At 53.2% G+C, this 13155-nt stretch overlaps 1 protein-coding gene across 11 annotated transcripts in view; it reads right to left on the bottom strand.

The window, feature by feature from the left end:
- The window catches only part of ARVCF (ARVCF delta catenin family member), a 370319-nt gene that overhangs the window by 77068 nt on the left and 280096 nt on the right, over positions 1-13155 (bottom strand). For 10 of the 11 annotated variants that reach the window (XM_020996305.2, XM_078154469.1, XM_078154468.1 and 7 more), the window contains one exon: positions 6167-6325. In XM_020996305.2, the coding sequence (XP_020851964.1) occupies positions 6167-6325 (159 nt within the window). Of the gene's footprint in view, positions 1-6166; positions 6326-10899; positions 11595-13155 lie in introns of those variants that run through there. The other variant, XM_020996313.2, reaches the window with a different exon arrangement.

The raw sequence follows: 13155 nt of genomic DNA on the forward strand, positions 1-13155 counted from the left end.
CCCATCTCTGCTGTAGAAATAATGCCAGCCTCCCCCACAGCTCAGAGTGACCTCTCAGCAGACACTTCCCTGGATGCCTCCTTCCCCCACGCACTCCTGGTGTCTTCTCATGCATCTCCACAACATACCTGACGAGGGTAAGTAACTCACTGCTCTGATGCGGGGCAAAGAGAACTGGACTTAGAGTCAAGAGGACCTGGGTTCGAATCTAGTTTCTGTCACTTACTACCTGTGTGATTCTGGCAGCTGGTGACACAGTGGATGGAGCCCCTCTCCCCTTCCTTCCTCTCTTCCCTTTTCTTCCTTCCTTCCCTCCTCTCCTCCCTCCTTCTTTCCTTCCTTTTTTCTTTCCTTCCCTCCCTCCTTCCTCCTTCCCTTTCTTCCTCCCTCCCTCTCTTCCTTCCTTCCTCACTCCCTCCCTCCTTCCTTCCTCCCTCCCTCCTTTTTTCCTCCCTCCCTCCCTTCCTCCCTCCTTCCTTCCTTCCCTCCTTCTTTCCTTCCTTCCTTCCTTCCTTCCTTCCTTCCTTCCTCACTCCCTCCCTCCTTCCTTCCTCCCTCCCTTCCCTTCTTCCTTCCTTCCTCCCTTTCCTCTCTCCCTTCCTTCCCTTCCTTCCTCCCTCCCTCCTTTTTTCCTCCCTCCCTCCCTCCCTCCCTCTTTCCTTCCTTCCCTTGCTCCCTTCCTCCCTCCCTCCCTCCTTTCTCCCTCTCTCCTTCCTTCCTTCCTTCCTTCCTTCCTTCCTTCCTTCCTTCCTTCCTTCCTTCCTTCCTTCCTTCCTTCCTTCCTTCCTACCTCCCTTCCTCCCTCTTTCCTTCCTCCCTCCCTCCCTCCCTTCCTCCCTCTTTCCTTCCTTCCCTTGCTCCCTTCCTCCCTCCCTCCCTCCTTCCTTCCTTCCCCCCTCCCTCCCTCCTTCCTTCCCTCCCTCCTCCCTCTCTCCCTCCCTCCCCATCCCCTCTCTGGGTCTCTGTTTTGTCACCTCCCATTAGACTGGAAGCTCTTTGAGGGCAGGGGATGCTTTGGCCTTTTACTGTATGCACAATGCTTGGCATGGAGTAGGTGCTTAATAAAGGCTCTTGCATTCATTCATTCATTTACTCAGTTAACAACAGGCTCCCTCACAACAGGTAAAAGGAAGCTCTTGGACTGGGTCTCCCCAAGGTTCTTTCCAACTCTCAATCCACAACCTCCTATGACTGCATGACTTGGGCTACGTCACTTTCTGCTCTGGGCCTCAGTCTCCTCATCTGCAAAATGAGGGGGTTGGGCCGGATGGCCCCTGAGGACCCCTCCCACTTTGGATCTAGGGTCCTAATAACCTTCTGGTCTGCCCTGTTTTCTGTCACCCTAGAACAACTGACCCTGTCTCAGATACGCCCCTGGCCCCCTCAGGCCTTGGAGCCTCTGAGAAATCCTGCCGTCAGCACTGCCCGCACGCCATGCCACCCCCGGCCCTGGCTCAGAGGCCTGCGGCGTCACCACCGCCAGCCAGGCCCCATCTGCTGCCACGTTCCTGGGGTGGCTGGAGGGCAGAGAACACAGCCCTCATTCTGGGCCTATTCTGGGCCAGCCTCCTCACGTAGGTGGCCTCCGGGGGAAGGGGTCCCAGGACCCTGGGCTCGTGCCATCTTCCCCGCGTCCCATCTGCCCGTCTCTCTTCCGTCTCACCAAAGAAGCACATGTTGATAAGATGGGGGGATGGGGAGTGGGCTCAAACAAAAGAGCCGCTCTGAAGGCAGGCTTGGCTCTATTAGTCGGTCAACAAACAGAAATTCCTCTGTTGTTACTCATTATCTGAGGGACTGTGAGGGCCTCTCAGTCTCAGCTTCCCACTTTTCCATTCCAGGCCTCTGTTTCCTCAACAATAAAATAAGGAAATTGGGCCAGAATTGCTGAAGTACCTCGGTCCTCCCACAGGACCTTTCACTGCCCACCTCCAGGCCTTTGTCCTCTTCCTCCCATCCACCGCCTCCTGGAATCTTTGGCTTCCCTTAAGACTCAGTCAAGCTGAGTTGAGTGCCACCTCCTCCAGGGGGCCTTCCGTGCCCTCTACTCCCTCCCAGCTCCTCCTGTCTTATTCTGATCTGCTCTGATCTATGTCCAGGTTATCACCTCCCATCAGACTGGAAGCTCTTTGAGGGCAGGGGATGTTTTGGCCTTTTACTGTATGCACAATGCTTGGCATAGAGTAGGTGCTTAATAAAGGCTCTTGCATTCATTCATTCATTTACTCAGTTAACAACAGGCTGCCTCACAACATGCTTGGAGCCCGCCAAGGTCAGGGAGCTCACCACCTCCCACGGCAGCCCCGTTCTACCTTGGGGCAGCGCTCACTGGGAGGAAGTCAGCTCTGACGTCGGGCCTACCTCTGCCGCTCCTGGGTCAGCCCTCTTGGGCTGAGCAGACCAAGAACTGAACCTCTTTCCGTCGGCCCACCCTCTCCTCCCCCCAACTCTTCTCGTCTTGGGGCTGACCATCCATCCTGGTCATCCTTGGCTTGTCAATGGCAGTCAGTCAGTCAGTCAGTCAGTCAGTCAGTCAGTCAGTCAGTGAACGTTTGCTAAGCACCTACTGTGTGCTAGGTCACCTGACCAGGGCTGTGTCACTGGCCTCCGGGGACCCTTCTGGATCTATGAGTGTCCAGAGGAGGGAAGACAGGATGGGGAGGGCCTGGAGGCCATGGCAGATCGCTCACTCACGCATTAAGCACCTACTGTGTGCTGGGCCCTAGGCTAAACACCAGGATCACAAAGAGGGAGCACAGACCAGTCCCCGCCCTAGAGGGGTACATCCGTCTGAGAGTCAGTGAAAGCAAGCTAAGTAGAGAAGAAAGAAGTGAGGGTACCAGCGGCTGGGAGCATCAGAGAGGCCTCTTGGAGGAGGTGGTACGTGAGCCGAGTCTTAAAGAAAGCCAGGGATTCTAAGAGTTGGAGGTTGGGAGGGAGGGCATGCCAGGTGTGGGGAACAGCCAGGGCAAAGGCACGGAGGTGGGAGAGCTGGAGCGGCATGGGTGAGAACTGGCCAGCTGGCCGACGGGGCTGGATCGCAGAGTGAGGGCAGGGGAGCAGAACATAAGCGGGCTAGAAAGCGAAGACGGTGGGGAGAAGGATTGAAGGAAGTAGAAGGCTCAGGGTAGGCGTGGGGGATCAAGATGGCTTCCTAAGGGCCACCCTGGGAGGAGAGGGCAGAATCAGGAGCATTGGGTGGAGACTGAAAAGGAGCTTGGGGTCAGGGGAGACCTGCTAACATGGAGAGCTGTCTCTCCTCATCTGAATGTAGGCTCCGGGAGGGCAGGCACTCTGTCTTCACTTGTATGTCTGTATGTCCGGGACTTAGCCTCATGCCCAGCACTCAAGAGGTACTCGGGGCCTTGGCCTGGCTGGCCACGTTTAAGCCCAGCCTGGAGGACCGCCGGTCGGCTCTGTTCACCTGAGGATGCCCTTTTGTGTCTGCTGAGGACCCGGTTGGAGCCAGCTGAAACGGCCTGCCCAATGTTACGGAGGAGAGAGGCCTCGAACCCGGGGGGTCTTGAAGCTAGGCCCAGCACTGGGCCCCTCCTCACCTTCTCTACCCCCTTGTCCTTCACCCGCCCTGGAGTGCTAACACAGCCAGAGACATGGTGGCCTCGGGGCAATTTGACCAGATAGGTTGGTTCAACAGAAGGCAGTTTGGCTTTGCAGTCAGAAGATCCGGATTCGAATCCAAACCTAACCCTTCCTAGAGGCGTGACTGAGGACAGGCCACTTACTTCACCTCATCAGCCTTAGTTACCCTGTCTGCAAAATGGACGTAATAATCTCAGCACTGCTTCCCTCGTCACTGGGTGGCTGTAAATGTTTATGGGCCACAGAAACGCGCTCGTGATTCCAAATCATTAACATTATCACACGGTATTTTTCAAAATCACGAACGTCCTTCATGGTATTACTCTGAAGCGGTTGAAAACGAAGGGGAAGAAAGAGGGGTTCTCACGAGCATCACCCCCCCACCCGGCAGAGGGGGCTCATTTCCTGAGTGAGCCTCTGTCCGTGGCCTCAGCTTGGCCCCTGCCATCTGCGCTGTGGCTCGTGTGGGTATTGGCAAGGCTGTGCTTGGTCCTCGGTGACCTGCCCCACTTCCCCGGCCCTCCTGGGGCTCTGGCCATGGGCTGACTCAGCAGCCACCATGGGCATGCCCTCCCAGCTGTTATGAGGGAAAGCTGGAAGGCCCGGCCTGGCACCTCAGCTCTGAGGGTTAGCAGCTGGCCAGCCCATCCTGGGAGAGTCAAGAGTCCTGCTTCTGGCGCTTAACTAGCTGTACGACAAAGGGAAAATCACTTAATCTCTCTGAGTCTTAATCTTAATCTGTAAAATGGGGGTGGGGTGGAATCAATAGGAGGCGAGGTATACAAAACACTGGACCTGGGGTCAGAAGGACCCAAGTTCAAATCTAGCACCAGACACTTAAGAGCTGTGTGACCCTGGACAAGGCATTTAACCTCTACTTGCCTCAGTTTCCTCATCTGTAAAGTGAGGACAATAATAAAGAGAGGAAAATAGTAATCTGTAAAGTGAGGACACCAACCTTCTTAATGAATTAATATAGGTAAAGCATTTTGCAAATCTACAGCCCAGTAAATGCTAACTACTGATAATTATCAGTAAATGCTAGTTCCAAGGTCTCAAGATGCACACCTCTATGATTTAGAGTCAAAAGAACTGGGTTTGAATCCTGGCTCTGCTATCATAGCCTGTGTGACCTTGGCTAAGTGGATCAACCTCTCTGGGCCTCGGTTTTGTCCTCTGCAAAATGAGGGGTTTGGATCAGATGGTCTCTAAGTCTTCCAGCTTGAAGTCTGTGACTGGACAAACTCACTTAACTCCTCTGAGCCCTCATGGAGGATAATTCTTAGCGAGGTGGCACAGTGGATAGACTGATGGGCCTGGAGTAAGGAAGACCTGAATCCTCATCAACTCATTAACTGTGTGACCCTGGGCAAGTCACTGTTTGCCTCAGTTTCCTCATCTGTAAAGTGAGCTGGAGAAGGAAATGGCAAACCACTCCAGTATCTCTGCCAAGAAAACCCCAAATGGGATCGTGAAGAGTCAGACGTGACTGAAATGACTGAGTAAAAGGCCTTGAACAACCTTGTTAATAAAGGGAAGGGCTTTGCATGTCTTAAAGAATGAGATAATGTGGAAGGAGCCCAGCACATAGTACGTACTTAATAAATGTTTACTGGTTATTTATTTGGCGCCAGACAACATCAGAGGATCCCAAGACCATCCCTCTAGAGCTGGAATGGTCTTTCGAGGGCCTCGAGTCCAATTTTACAGAGGAGGAAACTGAGGCTCAAGGCAGGGGAATGACTTGGCCAAGGTCATACAGACTGTAAAGCCAAGGTCCAAATCTAGGTCCTGAGACTCTAAATTCAGTACCCTTTACTTGCTACCACTCCAGATGTAGGTTTGAGTTCTGTGTGACCCTGGGTAAGTCCTTCATCTTCTCTGGGACTTTGTTTCCTCATCTGTAAAAAGAGGATAATACTAACACCTACTTCCCAGGGTTGTTGTGAGACTCAGATGAGATAGTATTTGTAAAGCACAGTGCCTGGCACATAGCAGGTGCTTAATAAAAATCACGCACTGGCAAATCATTTCCCCTTCCCTGTGCCTCGGTTTCCCCTTCCCTAAAATGAAGCAGACCGCCTCTCGGGTCCCTCCTCCCAGTCCTAACTCCTCTCATCCTGGGGAGACCCGAGCTCCCGTCCCTGCGTGACTCTCTTCCTCTGGGCCGGAACGGTTGATTGCTGCAGCCCTAACGCTGTTTGTCTAAGGGGTCTCCGCTTCCCCCAGATGCCCGGGGTTGGCAGACTTTCTTCTGGCCCTCGACTTCCAGCTGTTGTCTTTGGTGGATCCTGCCCAAGGAACGGCCAGGTGCCAGGGACAGAGAACCCTGCCTGGGATTGGTTGGAGAGCTGGCTAGGCCATTGCCTTCCTGGGTGACCTCAGGCAACCTCACCGAGCCTCAGTTTCCCCATCTTTAAAAACAAATCTTTTCCCCTTCCCATTGTTGCCAAAGAGATCTCTTCCTACAGTCTCCATTCTAGACAAATGGGCCCCCCATCCTCCCAAATGAAGATTCCCAGCTATGGGGGTTGGGGGAGAGGTGTCCTCCGGCAGGCCCTCTTACCTTGGTCTCTGTCCTCCGGGTGGTCCCATCCTCAGACGTGACGATGGACACGTGGGACGTGGGCGTGCCTGGGTCTTCCTCCACCGTCACCGTCTCCTCGACCATCTCCTGGGGCTCCTGCATCATTGCCAGGGATGTTTGATTGCCTGGACTTTGTTCCTAGGACACAGAGAAGGGACGGGTACTCAGAGGCTGCCCTGCCTGGATGCCGTGGGGGAGGTACTGACCCCCCAAACACACATGCAAGCCCTTGGCCATGGCTGCCGGCCAGCCATCTTTGAGTCCTTCTCCTCCAGGACATGGCCACAGCCAATCAGAGAAGCATTCTCCCGGGAGACTGGAAGCTCCCTGAGGGCAGGGATGGTGCCCTCTACACTTTGTACAATGGCTAGCATACAGTAGGTGTTTAATAATGTGCCTCCTTCCTATCTTTCTGGTCTTCTCACACATTAGTCCCCTCCATGCTATCTACTGTCAGTAAATCAGTCAACAAGCATTTAGTAAGCGCCTACTGTGTGCCAGGCACTGTGTGTCCAGCTGTTCTGCCTGGCATCTTCATGCCTTTGCACTGGCCGTCCACCATGACTGGAGGCGTCTCCTCCTCACCTCCACCTCTAAGAGTTCTCAGTTCCCTTCGAGGGCCTCTCCAGGGCCTTCCCCAGTCATCGCCTTCTGTCTACACTGGATGTATCTTGTATGAACCTAGTTATTTAAACGTCGTCTCCTCTGTTAGAATGGGAGGGCAGGGGCTGTTCTGTTTCCTTTGTCTCCCCACAACATTGGGAAGTACGCGGCTCATGGGCGGCACTTAATAACTGATGTTTTATTGACTGGTTTAGTCCACTCTCCCCTAATGAAATATAAACTCAAGGACACAGATTGTTAGGCATCCTTGCTCCCACAGGGTCTGGTGTATACATCGAGCGCTTACTAATGCTTGTTGAATTAAATCCAGCTAATTATTTACAGCATTTGGCCCAGGACCAGGACCTGGCCTTCATCACCCTCCCTTTCATTAGGGGGTTTGTCCCAAGGCAGCCCATAAACCCGGGCATAGAACTAACAGGGAGATCCAGCCTCAGTGGCCCTATCTGCACCTCCCCCGGCTCCTGGATCTGCCCTCTGGGGCCAAGGAGACTGAGGCTCATCCTCCCTCCAAAGGGCACCTTCAGACACTGCAACACGGCTCCCAAGTCCCTGGAGTCTCCTCTGCTCCAGGTAAAGAGCCTCCCCTGCATCAGCTTATGACTGCCAATCCCCTCCCCACGCTTGTCCACGTCTTTGCTGGAGTCAGGCACCCAGAACCAGACAGATACCTTCCTCTGTTAGAAGTAAGCTTCCCGAGGGCGGGGCCTTTCCTTCCTCTCTGTTCCTCTCCCTCCAGGGCCAAGCACAGAACCTTGGACCTGATAAGTGCCTAATAAATGCCTGTCAATCTGTCCGTGAGCATTTATCTAGCACTTACTGTATGTCAGCTCTGTGATAAGTTCTGGGAATACACAGACAAAAATGAAACATCCCCTGCCTCCAAGGGGCTTATCACCTGCCTATGAACGTACACAGTGATATTTACCAAAGTGATATATACCACATTACAAATAGAATTGTTGAAGTGAAATGGGAGGGCAGAGCAGTGGGGATGCTGAGAGCTGCCCTCAGCCAGGTCCCCTTCCCAGGACCAGCCCTGAATGCTGAGGGCTGGGCCAGTTTCCTCTGGATCAGAGGCTGGTTTGCCCCTCAGCTTGCACCCTGCCCGTAGGCTCCCAGGACCGTTAGGAAGCGAACAGCAGGCCCTGGACAGCCCAGCAGGGAGCTGCCCTCTCCCCCCAACATCCCCTCCCCCATTGTTAGGGCTGACCATCACCTGCCTCCAGGGGCAAAGGCTGCCCAGGGTGGGCCGGCCAGTGGTTGCAGGGTTGAGGGTCGGCCTTTGCACTGACCCTGGACCTTTACTTCCAGAGGACATCTAGCCCCCACCGCCTTCCTCTTGGGGACAGCTCTCATCCTCTGCACATCAAGCCTGCATTTACAGCTCATTCTCCACTTGGGCTTGGCCTCAGAGGGCAGAAAAAGGCTCATCCCTTTGCACAGAACAGCTCTTTAGCTCCTCGAACCCAGCTCCTGGACCCCTGACCCCAGCCTTCTCTTCTCCAGATTCAACACCTTTGCTCCTGTGACTGTTACTTATATGGCACATTCTCTGCTTTCCCGCCCATCCTCCTCCCAGCATGCTCCACCTTTTCATCGTCCTTCATACACTGGGGCACTCAGGGCTGGACACAAGACTCCGGCTGAGCTCTGACTGAGCCGGAAGGCAGCTGGGGTGCTAGGACCTTCTGCACTCTGGCCCCTCAGCCTTCTGAAATATAGCCTGCTATCTCATTACCCACCGCACCACACCACCAGGCCCTGAACTTGTAGTCCTGAGACCTGGGCTTGAATTCTGACTTGGTTGTGAACTGGCCATGTGACTGGAGGCAAATGATTTCACCTATCTGGGCCTCAGTTTTCTCATCTGTAAATGGCAGGGGTTGGGGTCAGTGGCCTCCAAGGGCCCTATGACCTTATTTTAAAAAGTATCTTGCGTACCACCTAGTCCCGAGTAGGTACTTACTGCATGCTTCCTGCCTGATAGACTCTATGCTCAAGGAGCACGGGGGCTGCCCCCGCACGGCCCCAATCCAGAGGATGTGCTGGAGAAGCCTGGAAGGTGGAACAGCCCCTTCCTCGGCTGTAAGCTCCGCGAGGGCGGATCTGACATGCACATGGGCCAGCATGGGATTCTACATTGGATGGGGCAATGGACGGATGGATGGATGGAAGGACAGATGGAAGGACAGACAGACAGATAGATGGGAAGGTGGATAGATAGATGGATGGAAAGATAGCTGGATAGATAGACAGATGGACAGACGGATATAGATATCTAAGAAAGAAAAGAGATAGCTAGATGGACGGACAGACAGATAGACAGATGTGTCAAGACAGTGATAGATAGCTAGATAGCTAGCTAGATAGATGGATGGATGGATGGATAGGTGGGTGGCAGGACAGACAGACAGATGGGCAGGTGGAGAAATAGATCAGATGGATGGACAGATAGCTGGATAGACAGACAGATGGACAGACAGATAAACAGATATAGATGGATAGATAGATATACAAGAAAGACAGATAAAAAACAGATAGCTAGATGGACAGACAGATGTGTCAAGACAGCAATAGATAGGTAGATGGATAGATGGATGGATAGATAGATAAGAGAGACAGGTGGATAGACAGACGGACAGATAGGCAAATATAGATATAGACAGATAAACAGATGGAAGGGCAAAGAGAAAAGATGGATGGATGGATAAATGGACAGACAGGTGGGCAAATGGACAATCAGATGGACGGACAGAGAGAGACAGAAAACTGAATGGATGGATGTGTTTAATTAAACTGAACATTAGCCAGGGATGAAGGGAGGGAGAGGGAGGTGCTGGGGTGAGAGGAGGCAGGGAGACAGCCTCAGCAGAGGGCAGGGGCAGGGCAGATTGAGTTTAAATAAGGAGATGAGACACCAGACTGGGCGGAGCCTCAGGTCTTTTCTTGGCCACAGGGCAGGAGGTGGAGGGGCAGCTCCCCCCCAACCAGGTGTGGCCCTAATCTGGGAAGGATGACTGCATAGGCCAGCCCCAGAGCTATGCCCCCGGAGGCCCTGGGGTTGGGCTATTTTCTACCCAGACAGTCCAGAAGCCCGGGGGAGAATGGCAAACATCTCCGGTCACTGTCACGTTGGCCTGCTGGGTGAGCCTTCCCACCCCAGATGCCAGAGGGTGGATGGGACCTCGAGGACCACTAAATCCAACCTGTATCTGAGCAAGAATCTCTCGCTAACACTCCTGACAAGTGGGCATCCAGCTCTGCTTGGACGCTGCCAGTACACCAGAAGAACCGTGAACAAAAGCTCGGCCAGAATGTAAGTGAAGACGACCCAGAAGCAGTGGAAATCCAGTGAAAGCCAATGACCAAGACTGGTGCCTGAGAACAGCTGATGGAGCACACCTCGATCTCCCAGGAGAGGTGGGGGGCTGCTGGTACTGACTGCTGAATACGCCACCAGCCCAGGCAGCCGGGGCAGCTGGCTTTGCTCCTCTTTGGCACAAAGGAAGGTTTTAAAAGGGTGTTCAGTGCGAGGTCATGCTGGGAAGTCATGCTAGTGTTAAAAAAGAAGAGGTATCCAAAAAAATCTTTTTTTGAATGACAGTGATAAGACTAGCCAGCGTTTATATACTGCTTTAAGACCCGCTTTGCGTATGATGACTCATTTGATCCTCACAACAACCTGGGGAACTGGGGATATCGTTATCCCCATTTTACAGATGGGGAAACGGAGGCAGACAGCAGTGCCGTGACTTGCCCCGGGGTCGCAGTGTCTGCAGCAGGATTCAAACTCGAGACTTCCTCGTGATGAGTTCCTCGTTCTGTCATCCACTGTGACACTAGTCGCCTCCCGTCACCTCTCAAGCCGGCCCCTTCTGCTTTTCAATTAGTCTCACTGACTAATGTTTCCTGACATTAAGCCTACATCTGAGTAAGCTCGGTGGCACACTGGATAGAACACTGGACTTTGATCCAGGAAGGTCTGAGTTCAAATCCTGCCCTAGACACCAGCTGTGTGACCGGGGGGGGAGCTCAGGTTACCTCAGTTTCCCCAACTGTCAAATGGAGATCATAATAGCCCTTACCTCATAGGGTTATTCTAAGGCTCTAGTGAGGTAAGAAATGTATGCCATTTTGTGAGCCTTCCAGTGCTCTGTTGTGGACCATCATCGCCTGCCTCTTTGCAAGCTTCTCCCTTTGCTCCGGGCTCAGCCTGCTGGGGCCAAGCCGACAAGGCTAATCCCAAGTCAATCCTCCTTTACGTGCCTCAGTTTCTTTATCTGTAAAGTGGGACAGATGGATGGAGGAAATGTCCTTTGAGATTTTCTCTTCTATCTCTCAATCTGTGATCCCATGATTTCCCCTCAGATACTCGAAAATCATTCTCACATCCCTCCGAGTCTTCGTTCTGCAGCCTAGCCATCCCCCGTTCCTTCAGGCCATCCTCTTGAGGGATTCCATTTCCCTGAGAACTTAGCTTGGCCTCAGACCAGGAGAACTGGGGGCCCCTCTCATCCTCCAGGGAAAAACAACTCCGACTCAGAAGACAGCAGAGGGTGGGAGCACAGGCCTGGGCCCCAGAAGAGACCCCAGAGATGACTTAGTCCAGAAGAGGAAACAGGCTCACATGACTTGCCCAGGGTCACACGGCTATTAAGCAGGATTCAAACTCTACTCTTCCTTAGTACACATTCAGCACTCCGTCTCTCAGTGCCAAGGCTCAGGGAAGACAGCTCGCTTGAACACAGTGAGCAAGGCCCTGAATTTTAGAGTTCATGATCCAAGCTTGAGTCTGAGAAACTTCTGTTCGCCTCAGTTTCCTCATCTGTAAAATGGGGATAACAAAAACAGCACCTACAGGATGAGATGAGATAATCATGGGAAAGCCCTTAGCACAGTACCTGGCACATGGTAAATGCCATAGAAATGTTAGCGATTATAACTCCGACCCTGGACACATTCCTTCCCCTACATGGGCCTCAGTTTCCTTCTCTGTACAAAAAGAGAGTTGCACTAGATATTCATAGGTCCCTTCCAGGTGGAAGTCCCACAGTCCCAGGACCCAGCTATAATTGTTTCTCCTGCCCAGGGGCAGATCAAGAGCAGGCAGTGGTGAGAGACAGAGCCTGCAGGGACAGAGCCCAAGTGCCCTGATCCTCCTCATCCATGGGGAGTCATCATTGCCTGGGCACTTCAGGAAACCAGACAGACTCAGGTGGCTCCCTGCCCCGCAGACCCGGGCACCCTGGGCCAGCTGTGCCAAGCCTCCCTTCAGGCCAGCCTGGGGCAGGGCGAGCTGGGGGGGGGGGGGTGTGCAGCACTGGGAGGCCATCTTATCTCATTTTACTGCTGCTCAAAATAAAATGTCTCCACACAATCCCCCAGAGGACCTCTGGCCCGACCCAGGCACTGGAAACTAACACAAATCCGGAAATCCTTCCCAGTGTCCCAATCAAGCCTGGTTTACACAGGTTAGGCTGATTTATGAGGGCCCTCGGGGCTCATGCCCTCCAGAAGCACCAGAATTTTCCAGTTAACTGAACTACTTTATATCTGTTGGGAGGGGCAGGGGAGGTCGTACTGCTCTGTCCCCCATTAGAATGTGAGCTTCTTGAGGGCAGGGCAGTTCAGAATACTGAACAGGTTAGGGGCCTTTTCAGAGGTGGGCACCGTGGGGCAGCTGTACCCTATACCATTTCATGATTCTGCCTCCCCAAAAGGCCATTCTGGGTTCCAAGGCCCATCCCGGCCCTGAGAGTCTCTGTCCTAAAGTCCCTCCCAGCTGTGACATCCCCTGTTCTAAGGCCCTTCCCAGCCCTGACATCCTCTGTTCTAAGGCCCCTCTCAGCTCTGACATCTCCTGTTCTAAGGCCTTTCCCAGCCCTGACATCCTCTGTTCTAAGGCCCCTCTCAGCTCTGACATTCCCTGTTCTAAGACCCCTCCCAACTCTGATATTCTCTGTTCTAAGGCTCCCCCAATGGTCCCTCTGATAGTCCACATTCTAAGGGCCCTCTGATTATTCCTCTTTCCAATCGGGGCCTGGGCACAGTTAGCCCTGAGGAATCTCAGGTTTAGATTTTCTTAGATTTTCAAGCCTTGTTCAAGCTTTAGCTCCAGCGAGCTCTTCCAAAGGTGGCCTTTCCTATCCTCTGCCCTCCCCCCTCCCACCCCCAAGCTTCCATCCATTCTGTGTGTAGTGTATATGCACAGGTGTTTGCAAGCTGTCTCCTCTATCAGAGCATGGCTCCCAGGGGGCAGGTACCAGGTGTTTGCTCTTTTTCGTTGTATCCCTAGCACCCAGCTCAGGAGCTGGCATACTTAAGGAAGAGTCTAATAAAAG

This window comes from Phascolarctos cinereus, unplaced genomic scaffold, assembly GCF_003287225.1.
Source record: "Phascolarctos cinereus isolate Bilbo 61053 unplaced genomic scaffold, phaCin_HiC Scaffold_4;HRSCAF=312, whole genome shotgun sequence".
Lineage (NCBI taxonomy): Eukaryota > Metazoa > Chordata > Mammalia > Diprotodontia > Phascolarctidae > Phascolarctos > Phascolarctos cinereus.